Genomic DNA, 27,480 nt, shown 5'->3' with positions numbered 1-27,480 from the left:
AATTTGAAATATTAAAATCAGTGTCATAAGAGTCAGTAAAAAGATGATTTATTGTCAAAAATATTATTATTATAAATTACAAATAAATGACAACATTTAATCAATATTTTTTTGAATCAATTCATCAGTACTTTTTATGTGATGATAGATTGTTATACTAATTAGGGGTGATAATTCGGTCGGTTCGGTCGGTGACCAAACTAAATTAGTCATAATCGGTCCGAACCGAAATATTTAGCAATAACCGAACCAACCAAATTATTTTTTATAACCGATGAAAACCGAATCGAATTAAAATCGATTAATTCGGTTGGTGTCCGAATTAACTAATTATTTTTTTAAATATAATTTAACTCTAATTATATATGTAATTTTTTTGAACACTACAATCTACACAAATGCATAAAAACATAAAATCACATACATCACATATTTTTCTTTAGAATTAGGTCTGATTTTAAAATAAAAATAAAAAAATATATTAAAATTGATAAATAATAAATATTTATTAAATAATAGTATTTATTATATCAGTTAATTCAGTCAATCGATTTCAAAATTTTGAAAACTGTAACCGAGTCGAATTAACCCATATAATCGAATTCTTTTAATTTTAAAATCGAATTTTCGAAATAACCGAACCAAATTTTCGAATTGACTCGGTTCGGTCGGTTAATTCAGTGTAACCGAAATTTTAATCACCCCTAATAATAATGTGTAGTTTATATGTTTTCAATTATAAGTGTATAATAAATTAAAGGTGACTAGAAAAGTAAAAGCATTCAGTGAAAATTTTTGTCAATTTACATGAAAGAGGATAATAATCAAACAACATTGTAAATAAAAAATTGCATATCATTGATTGTCAAAAAAGATTGTAATAATTGAATATTGTAATAAAATATATGCATTATTGAGATAATATGACAAATAACAAAAGAAAACAATATGATAAAAAAGATATGAGAAAAATTTTAGTAGTCCAAATCTTTTTTTTTTTAAAATTAAAAAAATATGATTTTTCTAAATTATTTACATATGCTAATTAACACGAATTGTCAAAATTTACAATACTATTATCATTATCTTTTATTGAGTTAACTAATTTTATTTCAAATTTTAATTTCTTTCTCACGTGCAACGCACGTATATTATTTCTAGTATATATATATATATATATATATATATATATAAAGTAAAAATTCAACAAAACTCTATATTATATATCTTAAATAATATATTGTATATTTGAGTGTTCTTGATAGTATATATTTATTTACAAAATATGAATTCAATGAATACAATATAATAAATGTTGGATTATTCATGAAAAGTTGATGAATCAGTTGACTATAGATTCTTTTTTTTTTAATCTAGCGGGGAAGATCACTGGACTACAAGCTCGGTCTCAGTTGACTATAGATTCTGTGAAGCTTACATTATATGTTCTTAGCAATATATTTTTATTTATCGACTAAACAATAATATCATAATTTTTTTCGCACGTTTCAAATTATAAGATCAGTTTCTAGTCGCCACTTCTCACATTTTTGGATAATTCTAATTCTAAATTTTCTTTTAATCTCTGCTTTAACTGGCCACGGCCCTGATTCGTCTCGTAAAGACTACGAGCTACAGGAACCGTACAAGCTTGCCTGAACCTCTTGTTCAAGATGACTCTGCAAATAAATGGCCCATTTCTTGAAATACTATCATCTTCTCACCTCAAACTCAAATCAACCGCGCAATGCAGTTAAAATCCAACGGAAATTTTCAGAATTCGACTTCTTTACCAACGACTTGGACTACCCAAATCTTTTAAACCCTCAACCGTTTACCAAATATTTTCATTTCTGAAAGATTTAGAGCTATTTTTTTTTCTGAGCAAAGCAATGAATTCTTAGTGAGAAGGGAATGCACTTTTTACGAGCTTAAAGAATGGAGCCTCCATTTCTCGGTTTTCACACGAACAGAAAGAATCCCAAAAAGTTTTATGGCTTCCACACGTTCGCGGAACCGGGCTGCCCCGTCTCTCTGAAAGGTGCCTTTCGCGATAACGTTCGCCACTTTCTTCGAGAATGTGCGGGGCTCGAGGATTACGACGTGGAGGGAATGCCCGTTTGGTGTACATTTTTGGTGTATGAGAGCAAGGGCGTTGTACTTCCTCTGTTTACAGTTGAAGAAAATGTGAAGCATTCTAACAGGCCCTTCTGTGATTACTGCCGCTGCGCTGGTTAGTGAAAAAAATGGAGTCCCTTTTGTTCATTCTATTGATTCTAAACCAGGCTTCGGTGAATTTGATCTGGGTTTTGAGTGATTTATGTTTGTGCAGTGTGTATCTTGAGTAGGGTTTATGCTGTTTTTTTCCTTTTCATAACGCAGGGTGGAGCAATCATTTCGTGTCAAAAAGAAAGTATCATTTTATAATTCCAGTTGATAATGAGTGGAATAAGTCACTTGACGATGGTGCTTTTGATCTTCAATCTCACCTCTTGCATGGTTTGATTCATTGCAATGGATTTGGGCATTTACTCTGCATTAATGGGATTGAAGGGGGTTCTAAGATCATCTGTGGTAGAGAACTCATGGATCTCTGGGACCGTATCTGCACAAGCTTTCGTGCTCGGTGACGAGATTTCTTTACTTTCAATTTATTCAATTTTGCATTTTCCATTTTGATTGATATGTGATCTGTATCTGAACAAGGTTACTTGATTTTGACTCTACGGTAGTGAACATCCAATGCTGATTGTCTTAAAAATATTGGATTATGCATTTATGAAATTCACGATAGATTTTACCATTCGAAATCTTCTCAGATATAGGATTGATAATTGCATATAGCTAAATTAGGTTGCATAGTTTGCTAGTTGTGAATACCAAGCTCTATAACAGATGTTAAATAGATCGAACATAATATTATTGATTTATTCCTGATTATATGAGTAGTACACAGTCCGCTAGAGAGATCATGGTTTCAACCTTTCCAAATTTACGGCGGATATTTTTGTACGATGTGATCAGACAAGGAAGAAATATAGAAACCAAAGAAATGTTTTGTTTCAGTATCATAATATGTAAATCTCAAGCTGCTGACAGAATTCTAATTGCAATAAGTTTGATTATATGATCACGAAAGCATTTATTTTTTATATGGTTTTAACTGTTAAAATATGTTCCAGAATAAAGTTGTCATATTGCAGAAGTGTAGTCATGCGACTTAATTGCTTTCGAGATTTTCAGAGTTCTGAATTGCTTCAGAAGATACAAGTACTTCATTGTCATATCAAGATAACTTTTTCAGTTTCTTGAATGAAACATTCTAATAATTTGTTGTGTAGGAAAATCTCAGTGGAGGATTTGTCCAAGAAGCATATGATGGATCTCCGCCTGCTTTATGGAGTTGCTTATGGACATTCCTGGTTTGGTACATGGAAATACCAATTCTGTCATGGAAGCTTTGGCGTGAAGTGGCATAACTATGAAAAGGCTATAAATATTCTCAGCTTGTTAGAGCTGGATCAAGTAATTGATGATTTCAGTTTCACAAATGGATGCACGTTTATTAAACAGATTATCCACCGATACCGAAATCTTAGTGAGGCCAGCTTGGTTACAGTTCGAGATCTCTTCAGATTTATGCTAACTCTCAAGATGAAAACTCCTGCCAAAAAACGTGCAACCATTTCTGCAGCGATTTCACCATGTTCTGGGAAGAACTCGCGCCTTTTTGCACGGGTCAAGGCTTGTTCCTGGAAAATTTCCACCGGAACTCCTATTAAGAAGTGCCCCTTTGCAAAAGAAAAATCCTCCAAATGCAGAAAATTTTCCAGTCTTGCTGCTAATATGGATAGTAGATGGCCGTTTAGGAGACTCGAGCATGTTGCAGATGTCATTGTTGATGCCTTGAAAGAAAAGAGAGAAGCGAACAAAGGCTGCCGTATTGGGATGACCAGACAAGAGGTTCGTGATGCAGTCCGTCTCCATGTTGGTGATACAGGGTTGATAGATCATGTGCTGAAAGCCATGAATAATGTCATTGTTGGAAAGTACGTTGTTCGACGAGCTGTGAACCGATCCACTAAAGTGTTGGAATATAGCATTCAAGATCTCAACAGTGTCAAATTTGGGGAATCTCTAGCAACAGTTCCAAAGACGATTCATACATTTGGTAAAGTTCCTGGAAGAAACGTTTATGAAGATCTTTACTTGTTCTATACCTGTTTGTTCAGGGACTATCCGGAGTCTGATTCGGTGCAACTGGCTGTTCAAATCGTTCTCTGTAGTAAACATTTTGTGAAGGAGTGGCATTTTAGAGATGAAGAGGATGACTTATTAAGGTTTGTCTGCAGATTAACGACTAGTTTACTTGACTTAAATACCGAACTTTTTCCAGATTTTCCTCCCCAGGAGTTCATTGTAGTTCCACCCTACTCTACTATTGGTGATCTAAAGTTATCAGTGCAAAATGCGTTGAGGGACACTTACTTTGTGACAGAAAGACTAGTGGTGACTGATGTTGTGGAATTGGAGGGAATGGTGGATGATGAGGTTCTTTTTGGGATTATTGAGTCGGGTAGTGAGCTTTCAGTGAGGGGTTTTGGATTGGACGGTGACTCGGATTTGAGATACGAAGGGGGAGCTGAGAACTGGACAGTAAGATGCAAGTGTGGAGCTGAAGATGATGATGGAGAAAGAATGGTTTCATGCGACATATGTGAGATATGGCAGCATACTCGTTGCAATGGTGTCGAAGACACAGATACGGCGCCAAGATTGTTTGTATGTGATATTTGTTGCAGTAACCTTGCACCGGTACAGACACAATGTGGGCTTGGGTTCGAGTGGGATCAATCGTACAAGGTTCCAATGTTGCTACCCCATATGCCTGACCTTAGCATGGGGTCACTGTATTGTAAATAGTTTTGATTCTTGAGAAATTCCCGAGTGGAAGATCGAAACCATTTTCGGGGACCTAAGTAGGCTTTTAAGGCAAGTAACTACTGCATAGCTCATCAAGTTTCTTGAATGACATCTTGTAGGCATTAAGACTAGTAATTACTGTATGGCTCATCAAGTTTCTTGAATGTACATTTGTTTTGTAATAACAAAATTTCCTTTTAAAGGGAAAGAACGGTTTTGTTCGATGTTGCCCGAATTAGTTTACTATCCTTGAGGTACATCGATGGACAGAACAGTGATTTGACCCATGTGGCCAGATCGTCTAACTTGCTTACCAGCATCGACTAGTAACGGAGGAAGATGCATACATCATCTATTATCACTACTAGTAATCATTTTCACGTGGTCAATTTATTTATACGATACACTGCTCTCTTTTTAATTAATTAATTATTTATTATTATTTTATATTTTAGTTAAAAACTAGAGCTCCAACGTGATTTACATGTTTTGATCTTGAATTTGTTAATCAAGAAAAGCTCAGAAGCCAATTTTTATTTTAACTGCGCAATTAATGAAGCATATTATCATGTCAAAGTTTCTAAATTATTAATTATTAATAAATTTTATTCAAACTTAAATGTAAAATACTTAATCGATTATTTCTTCAATTAGTAGTGAAAATTAAATATATTCGCTTGATTGGAAACAAGATTAATCGACATGGATGTTGGATTATCATTTTTTTCGTGTCTAAATCGAAGTGGAAGTTTTAAAAAATTTATTTTGAAAATCAAAATATTTGGACACTCGTATGGTTTAAATAGAGTAAACATACATAGGATATGTGAGAACCCGAATTTCCAGCATTCCAGCAGCAATGCAAAATTCCAGCAGAAGCTATTACTTCAGAAGCTGGTATTTTTCCAGCAGATTAGAATCCAGCAGCAAACAACAGATAAAATCCAGCAGCAGCGGCACGAAATTCCAGCAGACAGTTACTAATTCAGCCCATGACTTGTAACTGAAGCATTTAACACGGAATAAAGATTGTTAATGGCAGATTATGGTCATTAATTGGGAGGCTAACAGTCAGAATTTTGCCTATATATAACACCCTCAAACTTCTGAATTGGTGTTACACAAATCTTGAGTTATCACTTGAAATATTTGAGATAAGAGAGTGCTTATTTTCGGGCAGTAGAAACCAGTAGCGAGAGCAAGCCTATTTTCAGACTTCAACCGAAACTCTCCAGCAAATTACTGTAAGTGGGCTTATGTACAGTATCTTGAATCCAGTTTGATGATTTATGTTTTAAAGTAAAGTTTCTGTATGATCGATTTCTGATATCTGAATTTTGAAGCACTGAAACCTAGTGAACTAATGGTAGGAATATATATTCTGAACATTACTGATTACTGATTACTGATTACTGATTACTGATTACTGATTACTGGCCTCACCCCTTAGATGAGAGAACATATAGGGGACTGATATCAGTTTAGCCATAAAATTCACGAACGTGCTCAGTGCTTACTTGATAAATTTCTGATTATTGATTACCGAATACTGATTTCTGATTACTGATTTCTGAATACTAATTTCTGATTAATGATTTCTTAATACTGATTTCTGTTCTGAAATAAAAAGTTTCTGTATATTATTGTATTACTGTTTCTGTTGAAAACGATTTCGAAATTGGGAGTTATTCACGCCCCTGCTTACTGAGTGACAACCATATCACTCACCCACCAAAACATCTCAGATAAGAACGATGAAGAAAGATTAGAAGAAGAGGAGCAGAATCAGTTTTGGGGATGGTGAAGAAGAAGACTATTATTCTCAGTTTTAAATTATGTTTTCCGCTGCATCTGTAGAAGCAATGTTATGTCTGTTTTACATTTTCGCTGTAAAACATTAGTGATTCGAGTTTGTATCAGACAATGAATTATTTCGTATTATGAATAAAAAGACTGGTTTCTGAATTTTGTACTTCTAAGGCTGGTTGTTTTCGAATGTAAATTTGAGAGCAACGCCGGTGTCAACCAACCCCCGTCCTGGGGCGTGACATTGAAGTGGTATAAGAGCAAACCAGGTTTCATAATCTGGGGAGGAGGAACTAGAAGTAATAAGTTCTGATAGAGTTCTGAAATTAAGTCCTGAAAGTTATTGAAATAAGCTACTGTAATAGACTTCTGAAAATTTACTACTGTAATAGACTACTGAAAATATAAACTAACTACGTACAATTGGGAAAAATCAGTAAGGGAAACAAATCAGAATACAGTAGAGCTCTGAGTGTTTCAGTAGCATGTCTGAAATAAGCAACATGTCTGAAATGAGTAGAAAAAAAAATCAGTAGATCCAAAACCAGTAGCCCGAAACCATAATCAGTAGATGGAAACCAGTAGGTCTGAATGCAGAAAACTGGGTCAGTAGACTCGGAATGTAGCAGACTGGTTCTAACAGTGTTGGAAAGCAGCAGACAATGCTGGAAAAGCAGCAGACTGATTGCAGTAGCATCAGAATTGCAGTAGACCGCGAATTCCAGTAGGCACATGCAGTAGACCTTGCAAAATGGCATGGAAGTTGAGGTGTTTTTCGCGCAAACTTCAAACGGCCGTAACTTTTGATCCAGGAGGAATTTTTACTATTAAAAGTATGCGTTGGAAAGCTCTCGACGAGGAGAATCTAACCTAGAACGATTCAATCTTTCTAGTATCGCCGACGAACCCCAAAATCCTTCTTTAAGATAGTGATATCATCATTTCCGTAAAATTTTCCAATTTTTCAAAATTTTGAGGAATTTTCATTTCCAAAGGGCTTAGCATTTTTACACCAAACTTGGTACCATTCATGTTCTTGATGTGAAGGATTTTTAGTAAATTTTTCACGGAATTCTGAGACAGAAAATTTTTGAGCTATTTCTTCTATTAATGCATAGACAGTACTGATTTTGTTAATTTCAGTATTCGTCTATAACTTGACCTGTGTTTTTGAGATCACTTCTGAAAATTCTCTTCCATGTTTTGGATGTAGGAAATGGCTGACCAGATTAGCTACATTAAAAGCTTAGAGAGGAAGTTAGAGAAACTAAAAGAACATAACTACTGCCTAGAGCTGGACAAAGATGAATTAGAGCGTCGAGCAGAACACATCAGAAGTGATGTTCAACGTTATGCTCATTATCTGCATGAAGCAGAAGAGAGGAGTAGGAAGGCTCAAAAAGAGTTTGAAACCTCCCAAGAGACTGTGGCAGAATTCATCGAGTTACGTGATACACTAGTTGAGAAGATCCAAATACTCAAGTATCAAAATCACCAACTCGTGCACCAGCATAATCAGTATAGTGAACAGACTGATGCACAGATTCATGAGTTGCAGAGTACTGTTGAAGTTCTTAGTCACCAGAATGCAGTTCTGCATGGTCATATTGAACACCTACAAGCAGTAATAGCCAACCAAGACGAACCTGAGGATGATCCCGAAGAAGAAGAAGAAATCGAAGAGGATCCTATGTATTTGGGATTATGAGAAGTGATAGATTAGAACATCAGTAGTGATTTTCTTTATAATATCACTTGTTCCTCGCATTTCTGTTTTCAATTTCGATGTTTCGTTGTAATTGCATTTTCTTGGGAAATCAATAAAAATTTATTTTTATCCATTGGTTTCATATTTAATTTTTGGAGCAATTACTCAATCATTTTGCTTCCTTTGTTTAGTCTCTATTCTGTCATCAACCTTAGAACTTTCATAATTGTAGGAAATGGACGGACGACCAGTTAGAAACAATCGCAACCCTCGTTACAACAACCATAACAACACGAAGATGCACAACAACCACCACCAGTAGTTGGCCTCAGTCAGATGGACTTGATGGCTATAGCCACGATTGTGGCGACCACGCTACAAGGGTTAGTGAACCCTAATGCTAATCAGCCACCGCCACCATCTCCAGCTCAGAATGGGACTAAGCAGCACTATGAGGCTCTCCGAAGAGCAAGAATCCCAAACTTTGATGGAAGTTCCGATCCCGAGGTCGGACAGAATTGGATGAAGGAGGTGGAGAACCATCTTCGATTACTTGAGGTTCCACAAGGGATCAAGGTAGATGTGATTACACATTTTCTTGTGGATAAAGCAGCCAAATGGTGGGAAGGAGTCTCACCAGCTATGATATGGGCGGGACCTATCACTTGGCAAAGGTTCCGAGAGGCATTTCTGAGGCAGTACTTTCCGACAGCAGTTCGAGTGCAGAAGCTGTCAGAATTTGAAAGCTTGGTTCAAGAACCAAACATGACAGTGGTGGAGTATTCATCCAAGTTTCATTCATTGGGAACTTACTCCCCAACCATCATGGGAGACGAGGTCTTGAAGATACATCGCTTCAAGAAAGGATTGAACAGCCGCATTCAATCTGTCCTTGCTGTTATAGAGCCCAACAGCTTTGATGAATTGATGGGAGCCGCCATCAGGGCTGAAAACGACATTAAGAGGCGTGAAGGCGAGAACAAACTCAAACGTCCTCAGTCAAACCAGTACCAACAGGGCCAACAATTCAAGAGACCTATGTTTTCAAGCAACCAATTCACCAGTGATCCAGTCAAAGGAACCACTTCTTCTCCATCAAGCAAAGAAGGAGTCAAATGTCAAAATTGTGGATTCGCTCACACTGGTGAATGCCGTAAGAATTCTGGAGCTTGTTTCCGTTGTGGAAAGATGGGCCACCGCATTGCTCAATGTCCTTTTTCAGATCCAAGAGATGGTCCAACAGGCGGAACAACTCCAAACAAGCCTAAGGAGAACAAGCCAAATGCTCGAGTCTATGCTATCACTCAAGAAGAGGCTGACAACTCGAATGATGTCGTAACTGGTACCATTCTAATCAATAATATACCTGCTTATGTGTTATTTGATTGTGGTGCTACACATTCATTCATGTCTAAGAGATTTGCCAAGAAGTTAGAAGCTAAGCCTGATAACTTAGACGAACCATATAGAGTAGTAACTTCTGCAAATCGAATTTTAGAAACTCGCACTCTATATCGGGATATTGATGTTCTCATAGATAATCAGAATTTCAAGGCAAACCTGATTCAACTAAACATGGGGGAATTCGACGTAATTCTTGGAATGGATTGGTTAGCCAAGAATCATGCTTTAGTAGACTGTCATGGAAAGACGGTAACTATTCAAGCTCCACGCCAAGAGAAACTTTTATTTCATGGCAAGACAAAAAAACGAAAGACTCTTCTTTCTGCTTCTCAAACTTGGAAAGCCATGAAAAGTGGATAAGAAGTTTACCTAGCTATGTTAAGTGAGGTAAAGAAAGAAACCACACTTACCCTAGAAGAGATTCCGGTAGTACAAGAATTTCCGGATGTATTTCCTGAAGAACTCCCTGGCGAACTTCCCGACCGCGAAGTGGAATTTGAGATTAATTTAGTGCCCAATGCTACATCAATCTCAAAAACACCATACCGAATGGCTCCGGCAGAGTTGAAAGAACTCAAAGCGCAACTTCAAGAATTGTTGGATAAGAAGCTAATCCGACCAAGCGCATCCCCGTGGGGAGCTCCTGTCCTATTTGTAAAGAAGAAGGACGGAAGCATGAGAATGTGTATTGATTACAGGGAGCTGAATAAGATCACAATCAAAAATAAGTATCTGCTTCCAAGGATAGATGACCTGTTTGACCAACTCAAAGGAGCTTCAGTCTTTTCCAAGCTCGACTTAAGGTCAGGCTACCACCAACTCAAGGTCAAGACGGACGATATTCCGAAGACAGCCTTCCGAACAAGGTATGGACATTATGAGTTCATGGTGATGCCGTTCGGATTAACAAATGCTCCGGCAGTATTCATGGATCTCATGAATAGAGTGTTTAAACCGTTTCTTGACAAGTTTGTTGTGGTATTCATCGACGACATTCTAGTGTATTCTTCAAGTGAAGAAGACCATAAGGAACATCTTCGTCTCACCCTCCAGACTCTGAGAGAAAAAGAACTTTACGCCAAGTTCAAGAAATGCGAATTCTGGCTAGAGAGCGTCGCATTCTTGGGACACATAATATCAGCAGCAGGAGTATCTGTGGACCCTAAGAAAGTAGAGGCAATCTCAGCTTGGCCTAGACCAAAGAATGTGACAGAAATTCGAAGCTTCTTGAGATTAGCAGGCTATTATCGAAAATTTGTTGAAGGATTCTCTTCAATAGCCATACCCCTCACCAAGCTCACACAGAAGAACTCTAAGTTTCAATGGAGTGAAAAATGTGAGCAAAGCTTCGAGACCTTGAAGAAGAAGCTTACATCCACACCAGTGCTGGTATTACGTATGGAAGGTAAGGACTACACCGTCTACAGTGATGGAGCTAAAGAAAGTTTAGGATGTGTACTCATGCAAGAGGGAAGGGTGATAGCATACGCGTCGAGATAGTAGAAGCCGTATGAACAGAATTACCAAATGCACGACCTCGAGCTAGCTGCAGTGGTATTCGCACTAAAAATTTGGAGACATTATCTTTATGGAGCCAAGTGCGAGATTTTCACCGATCATCAAAGTCTCAAATATTTGTTCACTCAAAAGGAACTAAATATGAGACAAAGACGGTGGATTGAACGCATGAAGGATTACGACTTGACGATAAGCTACCATCCAGTCAAAGCCAATAAGGTAGCAGATGCTTTAAGTCGAAAGAATACGAGTAAGGTGATCCTGACATCACTTTCAGCACAACCATGTCTTCGAGAGACAATCAAGATAAGTCAGGATAGAGATTCTGCGTTGGTGAAACTAAAATAGCAAGTTAAAGAAGGAAAATCACCAGATTTCGAGACGGATCACAAAAGAATCTTGTGGATGAAAGGACGATTGTGCGTACCAGACATCGATAACCTTCGACAAGAAGTAATGTCTGAGGCACATAAGTCGAAATTTTCAGTCCATCCTGGCAGTACCAAGATGTACAGAGGTTTGAAGAAAAAATTTTGGTGGAGTGGAATGAAGAAAGACGTGGCAATGTTTGTTTCCAAGTGTCACGTGTGCTAGCAAGTCAAGGCAGAGCACCAAAGACCTGGAGGACTTCTGCAACCTCTAGAAATTCCAGAATAGAAATGGGAACATATTTCTATGGACTTTGTTGTCGGGTTACCAAAGTCTAGACAAAGTCATGACGGCATCTGGGTAATAGTAGATAGACTCACGAAATCTGCGCATTTCTTACCTGTCTGCATGAACTATAATTTGGATAAGCTAGCCACATTGTACATGAATGAGATCGTACGATTGCATGGAGTTCCAGCTAGCATACTATTAGACAGAGATCCTAGATTTATAACTCGATTTTGGAAGAGCTTTCAACAAGCTATGGGGACTAAGGTTACTCTTAGTACGACATATCACCCTCAGACCGATGGCCAAACAGAGAGGACAATTCAAACTCTAGAAGATATGCTGAGAGCATGTGCTCTAGACTTCAGTGGTAATTGGAGCAAACATCTACCCTTAATTGAGTTCGCTTACAATAATAGTTACCACAGTAGTATTGGAATGGCACCATACGAAGCTCTGTATGGACGAAAATGTCGATCACCACTGTATTGGGATGAAGTAGGGGAAAAAGCCATTGTTGGACCCGAACTAATCCAAGAAACAATGGATAAAGTTGCTGTGATTAAGAAGAGATTGAAAACTGCACAAGATCGACAAAAAAGCTGGGTTGACTTGAAAAGAAGACCCATGGAATTTGTAGTTGGCGAAAAGGCATACGTAAAAGTGTCACCCATGAAGGATGTTATTCGATTCAATAAGGCTGGGAAACTGAATCCCAGATATGTCGGACCATTTGAAATTCTTGAGAAAGTGGGAACACTTGCTTATAGATTAGCACTTCCACCCGACATGTCAAGAATTCACAATGTATTCCACGTCTCGCAGCTGAGGAGATATATTTCTGATCCAAGTCACATTCTGGAAGCTGGACCACTTTGGTTGAGAGCAATCTAAATGAAGAGCTGAAGTATGAAGAAATTCCGATTCGAATTGTAGATTTCAAAGACCAAGTACTGAGGCGACGACCTATTCCATATTTCAAAGTACAATGGTCCAACCATACCGAAAGAGAAGCTACTTGAGAGTTGGAAGAAAAGATGCGAGCACAATACCCTTATCTCTTTGAAGATCATGTATAGCCAAGTTTCGAGGACGAAACTTCTCATAAGGAGGGAGATATGTGAGAACCCGAATTTCCAGCATTTCAGCAGCAATGCAAAATTCCAGCAGAAACTATTATTTCAGAAGCTGGTATTTTTTCAGCAGATTAGAATCCAGCAGCAAACAACAGATAAAATCCAGCAACAGCAGCACGAAATTCCAGCAGACAGTTACTAATTCATCCCATGACTTGTAACTGAATAATTTAACACGGAATAAAGATTGTTAATGGCAGATTATGGTCATTAATTGGGAGGCTAACGGTCAGAGTTTTGCCTATATATAACACCCTCAAACCTCTGAATTGGTGTTACACAAATCTTGAGTTATCACTTGAAATATTTGAGATAAAAGAGTGCTTATTTTCGGGCAGTAGAAACCAGTAGCGAGAGCAAGCCTATTTCCAGACTTCAACCGAAACTCCCCAACAAATTACTGTAAGTGGGCTTATGTATAGTATATTGAATCCAGTTTGATGATTTATGTTTTAAAGCAAAGTTTCTGTATGATCGATTTCTGATATCTGAATTTTGAAGCCACTGAAACCTAGTGAACTAATGGTAGAAATATATATTCTAAACATTACTGATTACTGGTCTCACCCCTTAGAGGAGAGAAATATAGGGGACTGATATCAGTTTAGCCATGAAATTCACGAACGTGCTTACTTAATAAAGTTCTGATTATTGATTACCGAATACTGATTTCTGATTACTGATTTCTGTTCTGAAATAAAAAGTTTCTGTATATTATTGTATTACTGTTTCTGTTGAAAACGATTTCGAAATTGGGAGTTATTCCCGCCCCTGCTTACTGAGTGACAACCATATCACTCACCCACCAAAACATCTCAGATAAGAACGATGAAGAAAGGTTAGAAGAAGAGGAGCAGAATCAGTTTTGGGGATGGTGAAGAAGAAGACTTTTATTCTCACTTTTAAATTATGTTTTCCGCTGCATCTGTAGAAGCGATGTTATGTCTGTTTTACATTTCCGCTGTAAAATATTAGTGATTCGAGTTTGTATCAGACAATGAATTATTTCGTTTATGAATAAAAATACTGGTTTCTGAATTTTGTACTTCTGAGGCTGGTTGTTTTCGAATGTAAATTTGAGAGCAATGCCGGTGTCAACCAATCTCCGTCCCGGGAGGGATGTGAGAACCCGAATTTCCAGCATTCCAGCAGCAATGCAAAATTCCAGCAGAAGCTATTATTTTAGAAGCTGGTATTTTTTCAGCAGATTAGAATCCAGCAGCAAACAACAAATAAAATCCAGCAACAACAGCACGAAATTCCAGCAGATAGTTACTAATTCAGCCCATGACTTGTAACTGAAGCATTTAACACAGAATAAAGATTGTTAATGGCAGATTATGACCATTAATTGGGAGGCTAACAGTCAGAATTTTGCCTATATATAACACCCTCAAACCTCTGAATTGGTGTTACACAAATATTGAGTTATCAATTGAAATATTTGAGATAAGAAGTGATTATTTTCGGGCAGTAGAAACCAGTAGCGAGAGCAAGCCTATTTTCAGACTTCAACCGAAACTCTCCAGCAAATTACTGTAAGTGGGCTTATGTATAGTATCTTGAATCCAGTTTGATGATTTATGTTTTAAAGCAAAGTTTCTGTATGATCGGTTTCTGATATCTGAATTTTGAAGCACTGAAACCTAGTGAACTAATGGTAGAATATATATTCTGGACATTACTGATTACTGATTATTGTCCTCACCCCTTAGAGGAGAGAACATATAGGGGACTGATATCTGTTTAGCCATGAAATTCACGAACGTGCTCAGTGCTTACTTGATAAATTTCTGATTATTGATTACCGAATACTGATTTCTGAATACTAATTTCTGATTAATGATTTCTGAATACTGATTTCTGTTCTGAAATAAAAAGTTTCTGTATATTATTGTATTACTGTTTCTGTTGAAAACGATTTCGAAATTGGGAGTTATTCCTGCCCCTGCTTACTGAGTGACAACCATATCACTCACCCACCAAAACTATCTCAGATAAGAACGATGAAGAAATGTTAGAAGAAGAGGAGCAGAATCAGTTTTGGGGATGGTGAAGAAGAAGACTGTTATTCTCAGTTTTAAATTATGTTTTCCGCTGCATCTGTAGAAGCAATGTTATGTCTGTTTTACATTTCCGCTGTAAAACATTAGTGATTCGAGTTTGTATCAGACAATGAATTATTTCGTATTATGAATAAAAATACTGGTTTCTGAATTTTGTACTTCTGAGGCTGGTTGTTTTCGAATGTAAATTTGAGAGCAACGCCGGTGTCAACCAACCCGTGTCCCGGGGCGTGACAGGATACATATGATATTTAGTAATATACTTTTAGTGAATTCTCACTTGGCTCCAACTACGCCAGTATAAGCGACGTAGCTCTTGTTGTAAATATCTACGTACGTTCTTCAAGTCTCCTTTTTTCAATCTCTCAATCCGGTTTACGACTAGAAGATTAGTTTCTCTTCTAAATAACACTATAATATTTAGATGAAATTTTCATTGAGATAAAAAACTCGAGATGCGGCTCAAACCCTGAACTTTCTTTAAGGGTGGCCGAAATCTTGGGGGAGAGGGGTGAGGAAATTTCGAAACTCTTGGAATGAATGGAGGCTAGGGTTTCAAGTCTCCTACTTAAACCATGCCTTCATGATCTAATTTTCATAATATAATATTTAGGCTCCATAATTAATTTTAATGGGCTTGATTAATCAATTAGACTAGTCCAACTAGTTTAATTAATTAATCAAAGTCCATTAAGAATTTTAATTATTTAATATGTTGGACTTGTACTCCTACAAGCCCATCAAACATACCTCTCACTATATATTTAATTTAATATTTAATAAACTCAACTTTTGAGTTTAATATATTAAATTCTTATATTTTATAAATTCAACTACTTGAATTTATTTTCTCCAAATTTTAAATATCATAAATTCAACTTTTTGAATTTACTATCTTATTAATTCAACTCTTTGAATTTATTCTCTCAAAATTTAATTATCATAATTCAACTCTTTGAATTTACAATATCATAATTTTATATAAAAACTCCTTGAATTTATTCTCTCAAATGGAACAAAATGATCCAGTGCTTGTGTGACCCTCAATGATTCAGGGATACAGCTAGCCATGAGTTCACAACTATTTGTGATTCATGACATTTTTCTTTATTCGGGCTTACCCCAATTTGCCCAATTTCATGCACCAACATTTGGTCATGAGAATGTCAGAAATCATTGTTCTGATTAAACCCATCGAATCATGATAAGAGCAGTCTAGTAGTATCGCCTCATAATTCTCTATGTATCACTGGTAGTGCATGCAAGGACCAGTCGGTTATGATTAACGTACAGTACAATCCATTCATCTCATATATCCCGATCGAATCTGCAACTATTGGTTCATCGAGGGTTGCATATCAGATTCGTTATCTATGTGATACAATCATGAAATATTCATAGTATTATCGCATGCACAACTGAAGAACTCTTTCTCTAATATACATCTCATACTCTGGTCAGAGATTTCATGCACTATTATTTCGTTAGATCACATAGTATATCCACACCCGTAGGTGAGCGGTGAATTCTCGACTACAATGCATTAGCTCCTACACATTTCGCAATTGCACCCAACCTCGCCATCTGGTGATCCTCACAAAGTCGGTAAACAAGTCAAAGCACAATCCTAGTATGTAGAGCCTCGGTGTTGTCCCGGGTCGTAAGGATTAATAACGTACAATCACAACCACATGCTTTTTCTCTCGATGAATGATAACCACTTGGAAAGTTCGATGGAGATTTGTTCAGCACAATCATCGTATGATTACACATCTGCATGATTGGACATCTCTATGTCCTTACCACTAAACACGGTACACAACATCACAGATGCTAGTCTCAACCTAAAGCGGCATTTATCCTTATTTTTAGACGGCTGAATCGATTAGGATAGAATTTAGAATATACATTGTTTACAAATGATTTTTAAGATCGAATTACGATTCATTCGTATTAAAGTATAATAAAGAACTTTATCTATGCTGATTGCATAGATTACATGAGTATACAGATAAAGCAAAATGAAACCATAAAAAGTTAAATTATATTAAAATAAAGATTATTTATTACACAAGAGTCAATAAATTTCCTAACCAACCGTTGATTTATAAGACATTTACTCTAATAATGGATCCATAATGGAAAACTCTTCACACAATGCAAGACCACTAGTCTCTTGCAGGTTTTATTTTTCCCACTATTTGTAGTAAATTTGGATATTTAAGTGGGTTCATCGGTTGAGTTAATAGAGATTTTGAAACTGCATAAAAATGAGAAATCAAGGTTTTGAGAACCTGAAAATTATGATTTAGTTTGTCTTATAATAAAATTATGACTCGCAAATATAAATTTTTTTAATCATTCTTTGGAAAAAAGTAATATAAAAAAGATATATTTACAGAATTAAAAGTTCTGAATAATGAAAACAAAGAAATCATATGATCACTTCAACTATGAAAGAAAAATTTATCGAATTGGCCAGGCGCGAATTTAACATCTTGTATATAATTCTCAAACTCAAAGAAAAGTCAAAGAAAAAAAATAACATCGGGGTGGATCCAAAAGTTAAGGAGAATTAACGTGAACAGTTAATTATGGGGAAAATATTTCAGAAAAATTATACAAGATTATAAATTTTAATATAAGCAAGAGATAACGTTGATAAATAATTTAAAAAACATATAGATATAAAATATTAAGAGAAAATGATGCAACTTCTCCGAAGCTCTCCTAACCTGTCCGTTTGCAATTATTTGAACCTTGAATTTTGAAAGTTTATAATTTTCTCGTTATTATTAGGAAAGTCCCCACTTGATCAAGAAAAGCTAGAGGCTAGCTACGTCAGGCAAAAATAATTAAATCAATTACTATTAATATTTTTTATTTGGATATAGGGAAATTTTTTCGTACCTTTCTTTGTATTATTATTAACTTGTAAATGTCAAGACATGGCAACGAGTGGAACAAATTAATAAAACTAAAACTTTGAATTGATGGATTTAATTTTAGAAAGAATTCGATATATGAATCTTAAATGACACTCACCACAATTACCGACGAACATGTAGTATATTTTAAATCCACTTGACTTTCGTTCATCCAAACAAGATAATGAATAATTTGAAATCGATATATTTGAAATAATTATCTCAAATTCATCGACCCAATAACAAATATATTTGCGACATCATGCATTGATTTCTTTAGTCAGCATATATAATATAATGTATATCATAATATATATGTAATTGTGCATATCGTTACGAAATAATAATGGAACCCATAGATGATGGCAACCACATGACTCGTAATATGACATAATTATATAGTAGGTCTCTTGTGAGGCGGTCTCACGAATCTTTATCTGTGAGACTGGGTCAATCCTACTGATATTCACAATCGAAAGTAATATTTTTAGCATAAAAAATAATACTTTTTCATGGATGACCCAAATAAGAGATCTGTCTCACAAATTACGACTCGTGAGACTGTCTCACACAAATTTTTGTCCATAATCATAAGGTAAAAAAAAAAAATTAAAGTTCACAATGGGATGATATGTTTGAAGATCTGCCTTGTAAATTGTCGGCCACGTTCTATTAAAGAGGCGGGACAAAATCTATTTCGTCAAATAGAAGTGCAAGCTTTCGGGTTTGAACAAATATTTTCTCACTACAAATGTCTATAGTATCAATTATTAACTGATCACGTAATTTTCAAAAAAAGGAACCTTAAATTGAATACAGTATATGCACACCCAGATAAAGAGGAAAAATAGTCGAAATGGTCTTGTATGTTTGCTCGTTTTGTGTTTTGATCATACAAGTATTCAATTTTGAGTCTTGATCATGTAAATTATGTTATGTTTTGGTTTTTGAGTAATTTTTCATTGAGTCTTGACGCTACACCGAAAAACACTGATATGAGAAAACATTTCTCATTGTCACATAAGCATTGCAGATATAACGTCAGCATTCAGTGGAAAAAAGGCTAAAAATCAAAACATAATCTAGCTTATAATGACCAAAACTCAAAATGGAATATAGGAGAAAAATATAAAATAAGCAAACTTAGAGGACCATTCATTTTTCTAATTAGTAGTGACTTAAAATTGAGAAAAACGAATTAAGGTGCATGTCGGCGTCGTCGGTTAGACTTGACGCCGCCAAACAAAGAATAACGTCTTCACACTAGGAAAGAGATTTGAACATCCTTAAGACTTTTCAAACCAAAGACATAAACCTCGTCAAAAAAGACTTTTTGTGGAAACATGCAATGAAGTTCACATGAACTTTGATCGAAACCCCCACCCACCTCCCCATTTTGTGTATATATAAATATTTGTCACATAAAACAGCATAAGAGATATCGGGGAAAAAAGGGAACAAAAACATGGAAAGAAAACAAAAGATTACGAAGTTAAATTACAAGAAACCAGGAAATTTCATGGGCAGTCAGCCCTGCAAGAAGCACCCCAAACATAAACAATCACCTGGGGTTTGCTCCATTTGCCTAGGAGAAAGACTTTCGAAAGTATCTAGTAGTACCAGAAGCTCTAAACTTGCAATATCTTGGTCATCTTCTTCTAGTTCCAATCTTTCTTCTTTATCTTCGTCGAGTGACTCCTCGTATTTGTCTCCGGTGGTGAATTATACTTGTCGTTTAGACTTCAAAGCTAGAAAATCCCTAATGGTTTTAAAGAATGTAGACCAAAATGTCATCAAGAAGAGTAGGTCGATGAACTTTGGGTTGCGAAGACGAAAAGAGGAGGGTTCCATGGATCAAAACAAAGGTAAGAACATCGATATTAAACAAGGGTTTTGGTCGAAACTGTTGCCGAGAAAAGGATTGATGCACTCTAAAACAACTATGAGAGAATGGGTGATTATAAAAGAAGTTAGTTCTATAGTGTAGATTAAGTTGTGGTTGACAAGTTTCTTTTTTTCTAATAAAAAATAATTTAACTGTCAAGGTCAAAAAAATGTGTAGATGGGTGAGGAGCCGAAAGAAACAGGATACAATTAGTGCAGGGAAATCTTGTACGTATTCATTAATTATTCTTTCTATTCGTTAATTGATATATTTATTCGTAAAATAACTGTGTAATATGGATGCCTGAAATTTTTATCAAGGAAAGGTTTTTCTTATTCTGTTATTTTTTATTACCATTTTCTTTTTCCTGATCTTTTCTTTATGGGTGCCAGAATATTAACCCGATGAGACGCAGGGAAACTCTGGATACAAATAAATTGCAATTCAGAAATTAATACTATGTTTATACATGAGCATGACCTAATACCTAATGAAATAATATTTTATTGTGATTATTTAAAAAAAAAATAGTTGTGTTAACATTACACCGTTTTAATATTATGTCATCTGTAACATTCCCCAAACTTAAAAAAAAAAACCGTTTTTTTAAAAAGAAAATCAGGCCTCGTGATCATAAACTTGAGTATTTCTAATTGTTGCTTGAATTAATGTATTTCAGAAATTTCTTAGTTTTGTTACACAATCAAGAAAAACTTCTCTTAATATCAAGTTATGCAATTTGATGGATTTCAAATATACTCATGACAAATGTAGTTAGAGTTTCGTCCATTAAATCTTTTCGCAAATCAAATCTATAAATTCCATCGCATAGCTTGAAAAGGATCCGATTTAACAACAGAATTTATATCAATGCGTTTGAAGCAGTTCTAGACAAAGCTACAATCATAGAATGAACACACTAAATTTCATGGTTTTTCAGGGCTGATCATATATCAGTCCCTTAATTAAATCTCCTAAAGTTGAGATTAGAATTTTAGATTCGATCCACTATATTAGGTCATGAATTAAATCAGAATAACGAATTTCCATCCTATCATTTGGTTCTTGAGTGTGAGTGGGGTGGTTCTTTTGAAAAAATTGGAAAAGTTGTGAAGATTTTCACACTATTTCAAGAAATGGATCCTATGGGTACTTATTTATACAAGTAAAAAAATAGTGGGATATTAATTCAGTTTTAAATTCCATTTATACCTATTATTTCTCAAATAATGACCTCATCGTATTTCATGCTCACATTTAGTGGACTTGTCGCAATTTCATCGTGCAAATTTATATGAATGCGAGTAACCAAACCATGCCTTAAGAGGCCGGTTGATAATTATCTTAATATTTGTTCACACATTTACAAGGACAAAAGTTTAAGAAAGAACATGGAACAAGTACAATTTTAATCAAGCGCAAAACTCCACAGAGAGCTGTTTTTTCCCTCGCATTTCGTACACAAAAAGATGAGCCATTTCACCAGCAGTATTATTGGCACACGATCAAGAACACTGCAATACGAAGATAAATCTTACATATTGCATGCACATCCATATCCACACGATAATAGGCTAAGAGATCTTCAATCGGCTTTCTTGGATGAATTTTGGCTTGGGGCATGCCGACTATTAGAGTAAGATGAAACTGCAGAACCCGTAATGTAGAAGAATCTCTTTCCCAGACCGAGGCTTTTCTTAGCTGCCAGCCACAAGGTCCAAAAGAATCCAATCCAACCTGTTCATAGAATGATCAATGGGTATGAATCACGCATGGAAAAAGATACAGATTCACTTTGATTAAAACGCAAATGAAATTGCAGTAAAGTTCTAACTTCGATCCAACAGAACTAAGCCATCCAACAGAACTAAGCCGGGTGTTACCAAATGTAAGATATTATACGTCGTAAAGTCATCCTGTGATAATAAACTTGATTGTGTGCTCTCTACAATGATCTATATGTTGTGTGAATTCAATATTTTTTTAGCCAAATAAACCTGGTCGTATGCTCTAGAATTCAAGAGGACTTGAGTGCATATATTTCGATGTTTTCTCCTCCTCCTACAATCAAAACAAAATACTGTCTTCATAAATTGTCCTTACTTTGTCATCCGAATTTATGTTTTTACCCTCGGAGTATGAGACTAAATTTTGGCAAACTACCAATGCTGTGTCCAACAATTCAGAAATAAATAAATATACATAAATACGAAAAACTTAACTCAGATTACCAGTTAAAATACAAATATGTAATATGCCATGGTCATGTAATTGAGGTTCTCATTTATCACAATCTGAATATTTTTCATGAGCTTCATTTCACTGCCATAAAAATTGCAGGTCCCATTTTCTCTTCTTGTGGCTTTTGCAAAAGCTAGAGAGGTCAGTATATGCATATGTATTTATCACGCAGTGATATGAATAGTTGAACTGATTGAGGATTCTAAGTTGGCAAAGTAACATACTATTGATGCCACAATGATTGGCAGAAAGGGCTAACTTAACCTATTTCAGCTTTATGAGATTTTTCCTACAATAATCTACCCAGGAGTGAAGAAGATCAATAGCTAATATTATATAAATAAGCCATTTGTAGAATTGCCATCCTCACTTTCCAAAATGCTAAGTATAGGTAGATACCTGGCAGCATTCATGACAGAACCTACAAATCTTCCCAAGTTTGCTTCATTCTATTTCTTAAGACACGACCGAAGGAGTGTGAAACAAGACTTGCTGTTTGCTGTCATTAGCTTTATTCAAAGTAATATAAAAGACAACAAAAACAGAATTGTACCAGTACCTGTAGCAATAAGAACAGCAATAACCGCAGTAATTGTGGTTGTAGAAATGACAAATACAGCCACAGCTAATGCCCCAACATAAATGGCTGCAATGCAGGTAAAGAATAGAGCCAAGAATCCTCCAGCTGCTGCTAAAGACATAAGAAGAGAAATCACAACAGCATTGAAGGTTGCTGCAACAAAGAAAAGGAGAAACACCGACAATCCTATCAAGGAGAGAAAAGCAATTGTCCCAACCTGCAGCAATTCAGCATCCCAAATGAAAACATAATACTGAATAAAACAACATATTCTAAAAGTAATGAAACTTTTTTTTAATAACACGGCCGAGCAATAGGGAACAGGAGTCTAAGGAAACTCCAACGTTTATATATGTAGCTGAAACTCAGGTACTTGGAGGGGAATTGAGCCTTTCCTCTAAGATAGTATAAATCTAATCAAACCAAGGAAAGTCGTGATGAAGACTTTCACACGAATGAAGTCTACATAAGAACACCAGCTCCAGAATCCTATCATAAGCTTACTTGTTGAATGAAGCTTTGATAGAAAATACCAAATGAAGCAAAAACAGATGAGCAATTGTCATGAGCTCAGACAAGCTAATCTTATTATCTCATTTAAATGTTAAAATACTTCTCGGTTCATGGAATTAAATAATAGAGTGTAGATGATGTAAGGATAATAAATTGAAACATATGAATATCATAAGGATATTGTAGAACTCCCAATTTCTGGCTGAAACAATGGTATGAAAACAATCAATTGTTGGGCTGCCAAAAGTTACAAGGTTTGTAATATCTACAGTTTTAAAAGTTTAGATTAGTGAAGTAGTAATTTTACCAAAAAATTGAACAATGACTGCAAAACAGATTAGATGGTAGTGGTTGACTAAATGGAGCGGCAATCTGATACAATTAATGAAGCGAATGGGAAAGTCGTCACGAGTCATGGTCTGAGGGAGTAAAATGCAACGAACCCATTCTCATAAAAGGAAAATCACGAGTCCTGATAGCTTCTCACTAGAAAATTGCAAGACAATCAATGAATTAAGCTAGCTAAACAATAACAGGGGCAAGATCATTAATTTAGTACCCAAATCCGGAAAGCAGCATACAGAATGCTTAGGAACAATTATACTCACGGAAACTACGAAAAGCGCACGGAGAGGGCTGCCGCGGCGAGTCCAGGCGAGAATATGGTCAGCAGAGTTCCTCGACGCGTCGGAAAGCAGAGGGATATTATCGGAGAGGGAGGCTTTGATCCTCTCCAGCAGCGGTACCGAAGTGTACCCAGAATCTGAATCGGGGAAGAAGATGGCAGCAATCAAACGGTTGACAACTGTGTAGAGGGTCAAATTCGGTGCTTCTTGTTCACTGTCCCGTGCATCTTCACCACCAATCGAGATCCCATTGGGCGTTTTAACATCATCGTACTCCGTCATATTTTTTCTCACAGTCGCTGCGTGGATATCTGGAGACTAATAATCAAGGATCATCAGTGGAGGATCGATTCCATTTGGGTTGAATTTTGGTTTTGCGATGTCTGAGAGATGAAATCGGAACACGTCGTTGAAGATCATGGGACGTTTATTCATCTCCTATGTTCTTGAATCTTCTCGTCACGTGGCATATTTTATTTATTTAAATAATAATTAAATATCTAAACATTATAAATTTTATGGGTCCAACTGCACCGTCGAACAATTACTTTCTACGTGCATCATAATAAAAGATTAAAAACTAGTAAAAAAATTAATTTACGGACGAAGATATATATTTGAAGTAGGTCTCTTGTGAGACGATCTCACGAATCTTTATTTGTTAGACGGGTCAATCATACCGATATTCACAATAAAACGTAATATTTTTACATGGATGACCCAAATTCACAAAATACGACCTGTGAGACCGTCTCACACAAATTTTTACCTATATTTAATAAGTTAAATGACGAAAATAAAAATACAAGTCAATATACATTTGACAATTTGAATAACGATGTCCACAATTTGATCCGCAAATCTAACTTGATTATGTCTTAATAAATACAACAATAAGCTATTTAGTCCATTTTATTTGAATGCACTTTATTCTAGAAATTGTAAATAACATAACAAATATTACACATTGAAAATCGCACTAATTAAATTTGTCAAATTACGGACCGTATTTTGTGATACGCATCTCTTATTTGGGTCATTCATGAAAAAATATTACTTTTTATGCTAAAAATATGGCTTTTTATTGTGAACATCGGTAGGATTGATCCATTTCATAAATAAAGATTCGTGAGACTGTTTCACAAGAGACCTGGTCATATTCAAATAGCATAAAAGTAGTCAGAAATAAGTCTGATTGACTTGTAATATAGTGAGAATTGATAGTGGAAACAAAGTGAAAGAATCATATCTTCGTTAGCAGTAGTACTTTTCAAATTAAATTTATCGTTTAGTATATAATATCAAATATAATAATTCTAAAAAATTTAAAATAAAATATAATTTGATACATAATTTCTTGAAAAAATCCAAAATCACGATACCATTACCATAATATATATAAACATTTAATTGATTAAATTGTAATTTAGTAGTATAACATCTTCTCTTTTGGCAGGTGATATTACTGAAACGCTGCAATCTATATCTATATCTATCTGTTAACTCGTCCATTAATCTCGGGGTCTGTTGCAACCATGCATATATATACCTGTCCAATTCGATCTCTTTCAACTGCCAGATAAAGCTCTGTTCCCCAGCAAATCACACAAATTTCTTCATCAATGAAGGATTGATGGATCTGTTCTTCGTACCAAATAGAGGCAAACCTTTCTTCATAGAAGTGAGCTACTTCGATACGGTGCTGGAAATCAAGGAAAAGGTTGAAAAATATCAAGGAATCCCTGTAGCCAGGCAAACCCTAAGTTTCAACGGCGACGTCCTGAAAGATGAACTCAATGTACACTATTCCGAAATCCTTGATCGATCCCGGATCGAGCTGCTGATCGCTCCGGATCCCAACGTCGTGAACGACGAAAGCCTTTCGTCGTCCAAGATCCACCTCGTTCTGAAGATGCCGGCTTCCAAGGTTGGGATCACGGTTAGAATGAATGTTGCCGAAAGCATTCGAGGGTTGAAAGAGAGAATCCAGGAGATTGAAGGCATCCCGGTAAGTAGACTTGTTATCCATGCGAATGGGTTCGAGTTGCATGATCGTCGATCCCTTCAAGATTGCGGGCTTGCCGATAATTCAGAACTCAACGTCCTCGTCCAGGCATCTCCGGAAACCACTTCAACGGGGTCATCTGTGCATGCTGTGACTAGACCGCGGAAGTTGAAGATCTTCGTCCTCACTAAACATGGCAATAAGAGAGTCACGTTGGAAGTTAATCCGTGGGAAGATGTTGGCGAGCTGAGGCCAAAGTTGCAGAAGCTGGAAGAAGAAATGCAGCTTGATCTTCCCAAAGACGGGTATTTCTTTATCTACAAACAAAATGTGATGGATGATGATAAGTCTTTCAGGTGGCATCATGTTGGGAAAGAGGATACAATCGAGATCTTTAGTGGGAGTGTTTCCGGTGGATCTTGACTTTTTTGATTTTGAAAAAAAAAAAAAAAGGTTTTTGCTCGGGTAATGATCTGTGATTTTTCAGAGAATGTGGTTTGAATTATTTTTTTTTTCCTGAGATTTTTGCGATGTAAATGTCGACATTAGCCATATTCTTTGATACAGAAAGGAGAACTCTTACTATCGTTTCAATCTCTTGCACTAGTTTTATGATTAATGGTTGTTATATTTAAAAATTATCGTGTGTAATATGTTAGTATTTTTAAGAGTAGGTATCTTGTGAGACGGTCTCACGAATATTTATCTGTGAAACGGTCAACCCTACCAATATTCATAATAAAAAATAATACTCTTAGCATAAAAAATAATATTTTTTCATGGATGACCCAAATAAAATATTTGTCTCACAAAATACGACCCGTGAGACCGTCTCAGACAAGTTTTTGTCTATTTTTAATGATCTATATGGTGACCTAAAACATGTGAATCGATGGAACTATAATAAAAAAATTCATCGTGTTTTTTAGGTCATGCTTGATTGATGAAAATGAAATGTTGAATTTCAAATTGACGTCTAAATAGATAAAATTAAAGTAAATTACAAATAACAATTTATATAATTTAAATAGTAAATATTGTACGCAATATGTAACAATCTCAGTTTATATATATATATATATATATATATTATAAGTTTAATAAATGTTTGTTTTATAAAATTTTGCTTAGTTAAAGACTGATAATCACATATCAAAACAAAATATTTGAAATATTAAATAGGATGATATTTATTATAGATATGGTGGTTCATAACCTACCATGGATTAGTGATATGATATTATTGGAGATAAGTTTAAGGGGAGTTCAAAATAAAATAAGGATTTAATGATATTTCTGGAAAATTAATTCACCAAATTGAATATAATAGATAGATAGATTGTGACAATTTTTAAAATACATTCAAAACACGTGTAATTTGAAATTCATCCATTAAATCTATCTTTCCAACTAAAATACATCAATGATCCAAAATATGAGTCATTTGAAATTCACGTATCTTTACAAATGAAATCCATCAATCAA

General features: G+C 35.6%; 3 protein-coding genes across 4 annotated transcripts; 2 read left to right on the top strand and 1 right to left on the bottom strand.

The window, feature by feature from the left end:
• The first annotated feature begins 1,553 nt into the window (after positions 1-1,553).
• LOC142531779 (PHD finger protein MALE MEIOCYTE DEATH 1) lies at positions 1,554-5,162 on the top strand. The gene is made up of 3 exons (XM_075638032.1): positions 1,554-2,233; positions 2,383-2,626; positions 3,342-5,162. The coding sequence occupies exons 1-3, from the start codon at positions 1,939-1,941 to the stop codon at positions 4,921-4,923; spliced, it is 2,121 nt and encodes a 706-aa protein (XP_075494147.1). The 5' UTR covers positions 1,554-1,938; the 3' UTR covers positions 4,924-5,162.
• A 16,173-nt stretch (positions 5,163-21,335) lies between these two features.
• Positions 21,336-24,324, bottom strand: LOC142531286 (uncharacterized). 2 transcript variants are annotated; one of them, XR_012816247.1, is made up of 3 exons: positions 23,973-24,324; positions 22,671-23,068; positions 21,336-21,767 (listed from the first exon to the last, which is right to left on the bottom strand). XR_012816247.1 is itself a non-coding variant. In XM_075637382.1 (3 exons), the coding sequence occupies exons 1-3, from the start codon at positions 24,270-24,272 to the stop codon at positions 21,616-21,618; spliced, it is 690 nt and encodes a 229-aa protein (XP_075493497.1). In that variant the 5' UTR covers positions 24,273-24,324; the 3' UTR covers positions 21,336-21,615. The 2 variants fall into 2 exon arrangements, 1 of the variants encoding a protein (XP_075493497.1); XM_075637382.1 differs by having other exon boundaries at positions 22,831-23,068.
• A 1,254-nt stretch (positions 24,325-25,578) lies between these two features.
• Positions 25,579-26,549, top strand: LOC142531565 (ubiquitin domain-containing protein 7SL RNA1-like). Its single transcript, XM_075637742.1, has one exon. It carries the CDS (start codon positions 25,624-25,626, stop codon positions 26,416-26,418), a length of 795 nt encoding a protein of 264 aa, XP_075493857.1. The 5' UTR covers positions 25,579-25,623; the 3' UTR covers positions 26,419-26,549.
• Positions 26,550-27,480: the final 931 nt, after the last annotated feature.

The sequence above is a fragment of the Primulina tabacum genome, chromosome 17, assembly GCF_025594145.1.
Source record: "Primulina tabacum isolate GXHZ01 chromosome 17, ASM2559414v2, whole genome shotgun sequence".
In the NCBI taxonomy this organism is placed as follows: Eukaryota; Viridiplantae; Streptophyta; class Magnoliopsida; order Lamiales; family Gesneriaceae; genus Primulina; species Primulina tabacum.
Note: the sequence above shows the minus strand (reverse complement) of the source record. Positions and strands in the feature narration are given on the sequence as shown.

Coding starts and splice junctions, on each gene's coding strand:
- LOC142531779 (XM_075638032.1), top strand. CDS start 1,939: ATGGAGCCTCCATTTCTCGGTTTTCACACGAACAGAAAGAATCCCAAA. Junction 2,234..2,382: donor TGATTACTGCCGCTGCGCTG/GTTAGTGAAAAA, acceptor TTCATAACGCAG/GGTGGAGCAATCATTTCGTG. Junction 2,627..3,341: donor TGCACAAGCTTTCGTGCTCG/GTGACGAGATTT, acceptor TTTGTTGTGTAG/GAAAATCTCAGTGGAGGATT.
- LOC142531286 (XM_075637382.1), bottom strand. CDS start 24,272: ATGACGGAGTACGATGATGTTAAAACGCCCAATGGGATCTCGATTGGT. Junction 23,069..23,972: donor GTGCGCTTTTCGTAGTTTCC/GTGAGTATAATT, acceptor GAATTGCTGCAG/GTTGGGACAATTGCTTTTCT. Junction 21,768..22,830: donor TGCTGTTCTTATTGCTACAG/GTACTGGTACAA, acceptor TTCTATGAACAG/GTTGGATTGGATTCTTTTGG.
- LOC142531565 (XM_075637742.1), top strand. CDS start 25,624: ATGGATCTGTTCTTCGTACCAAATAGAGGCAAACCTTTCTTCATAGAA.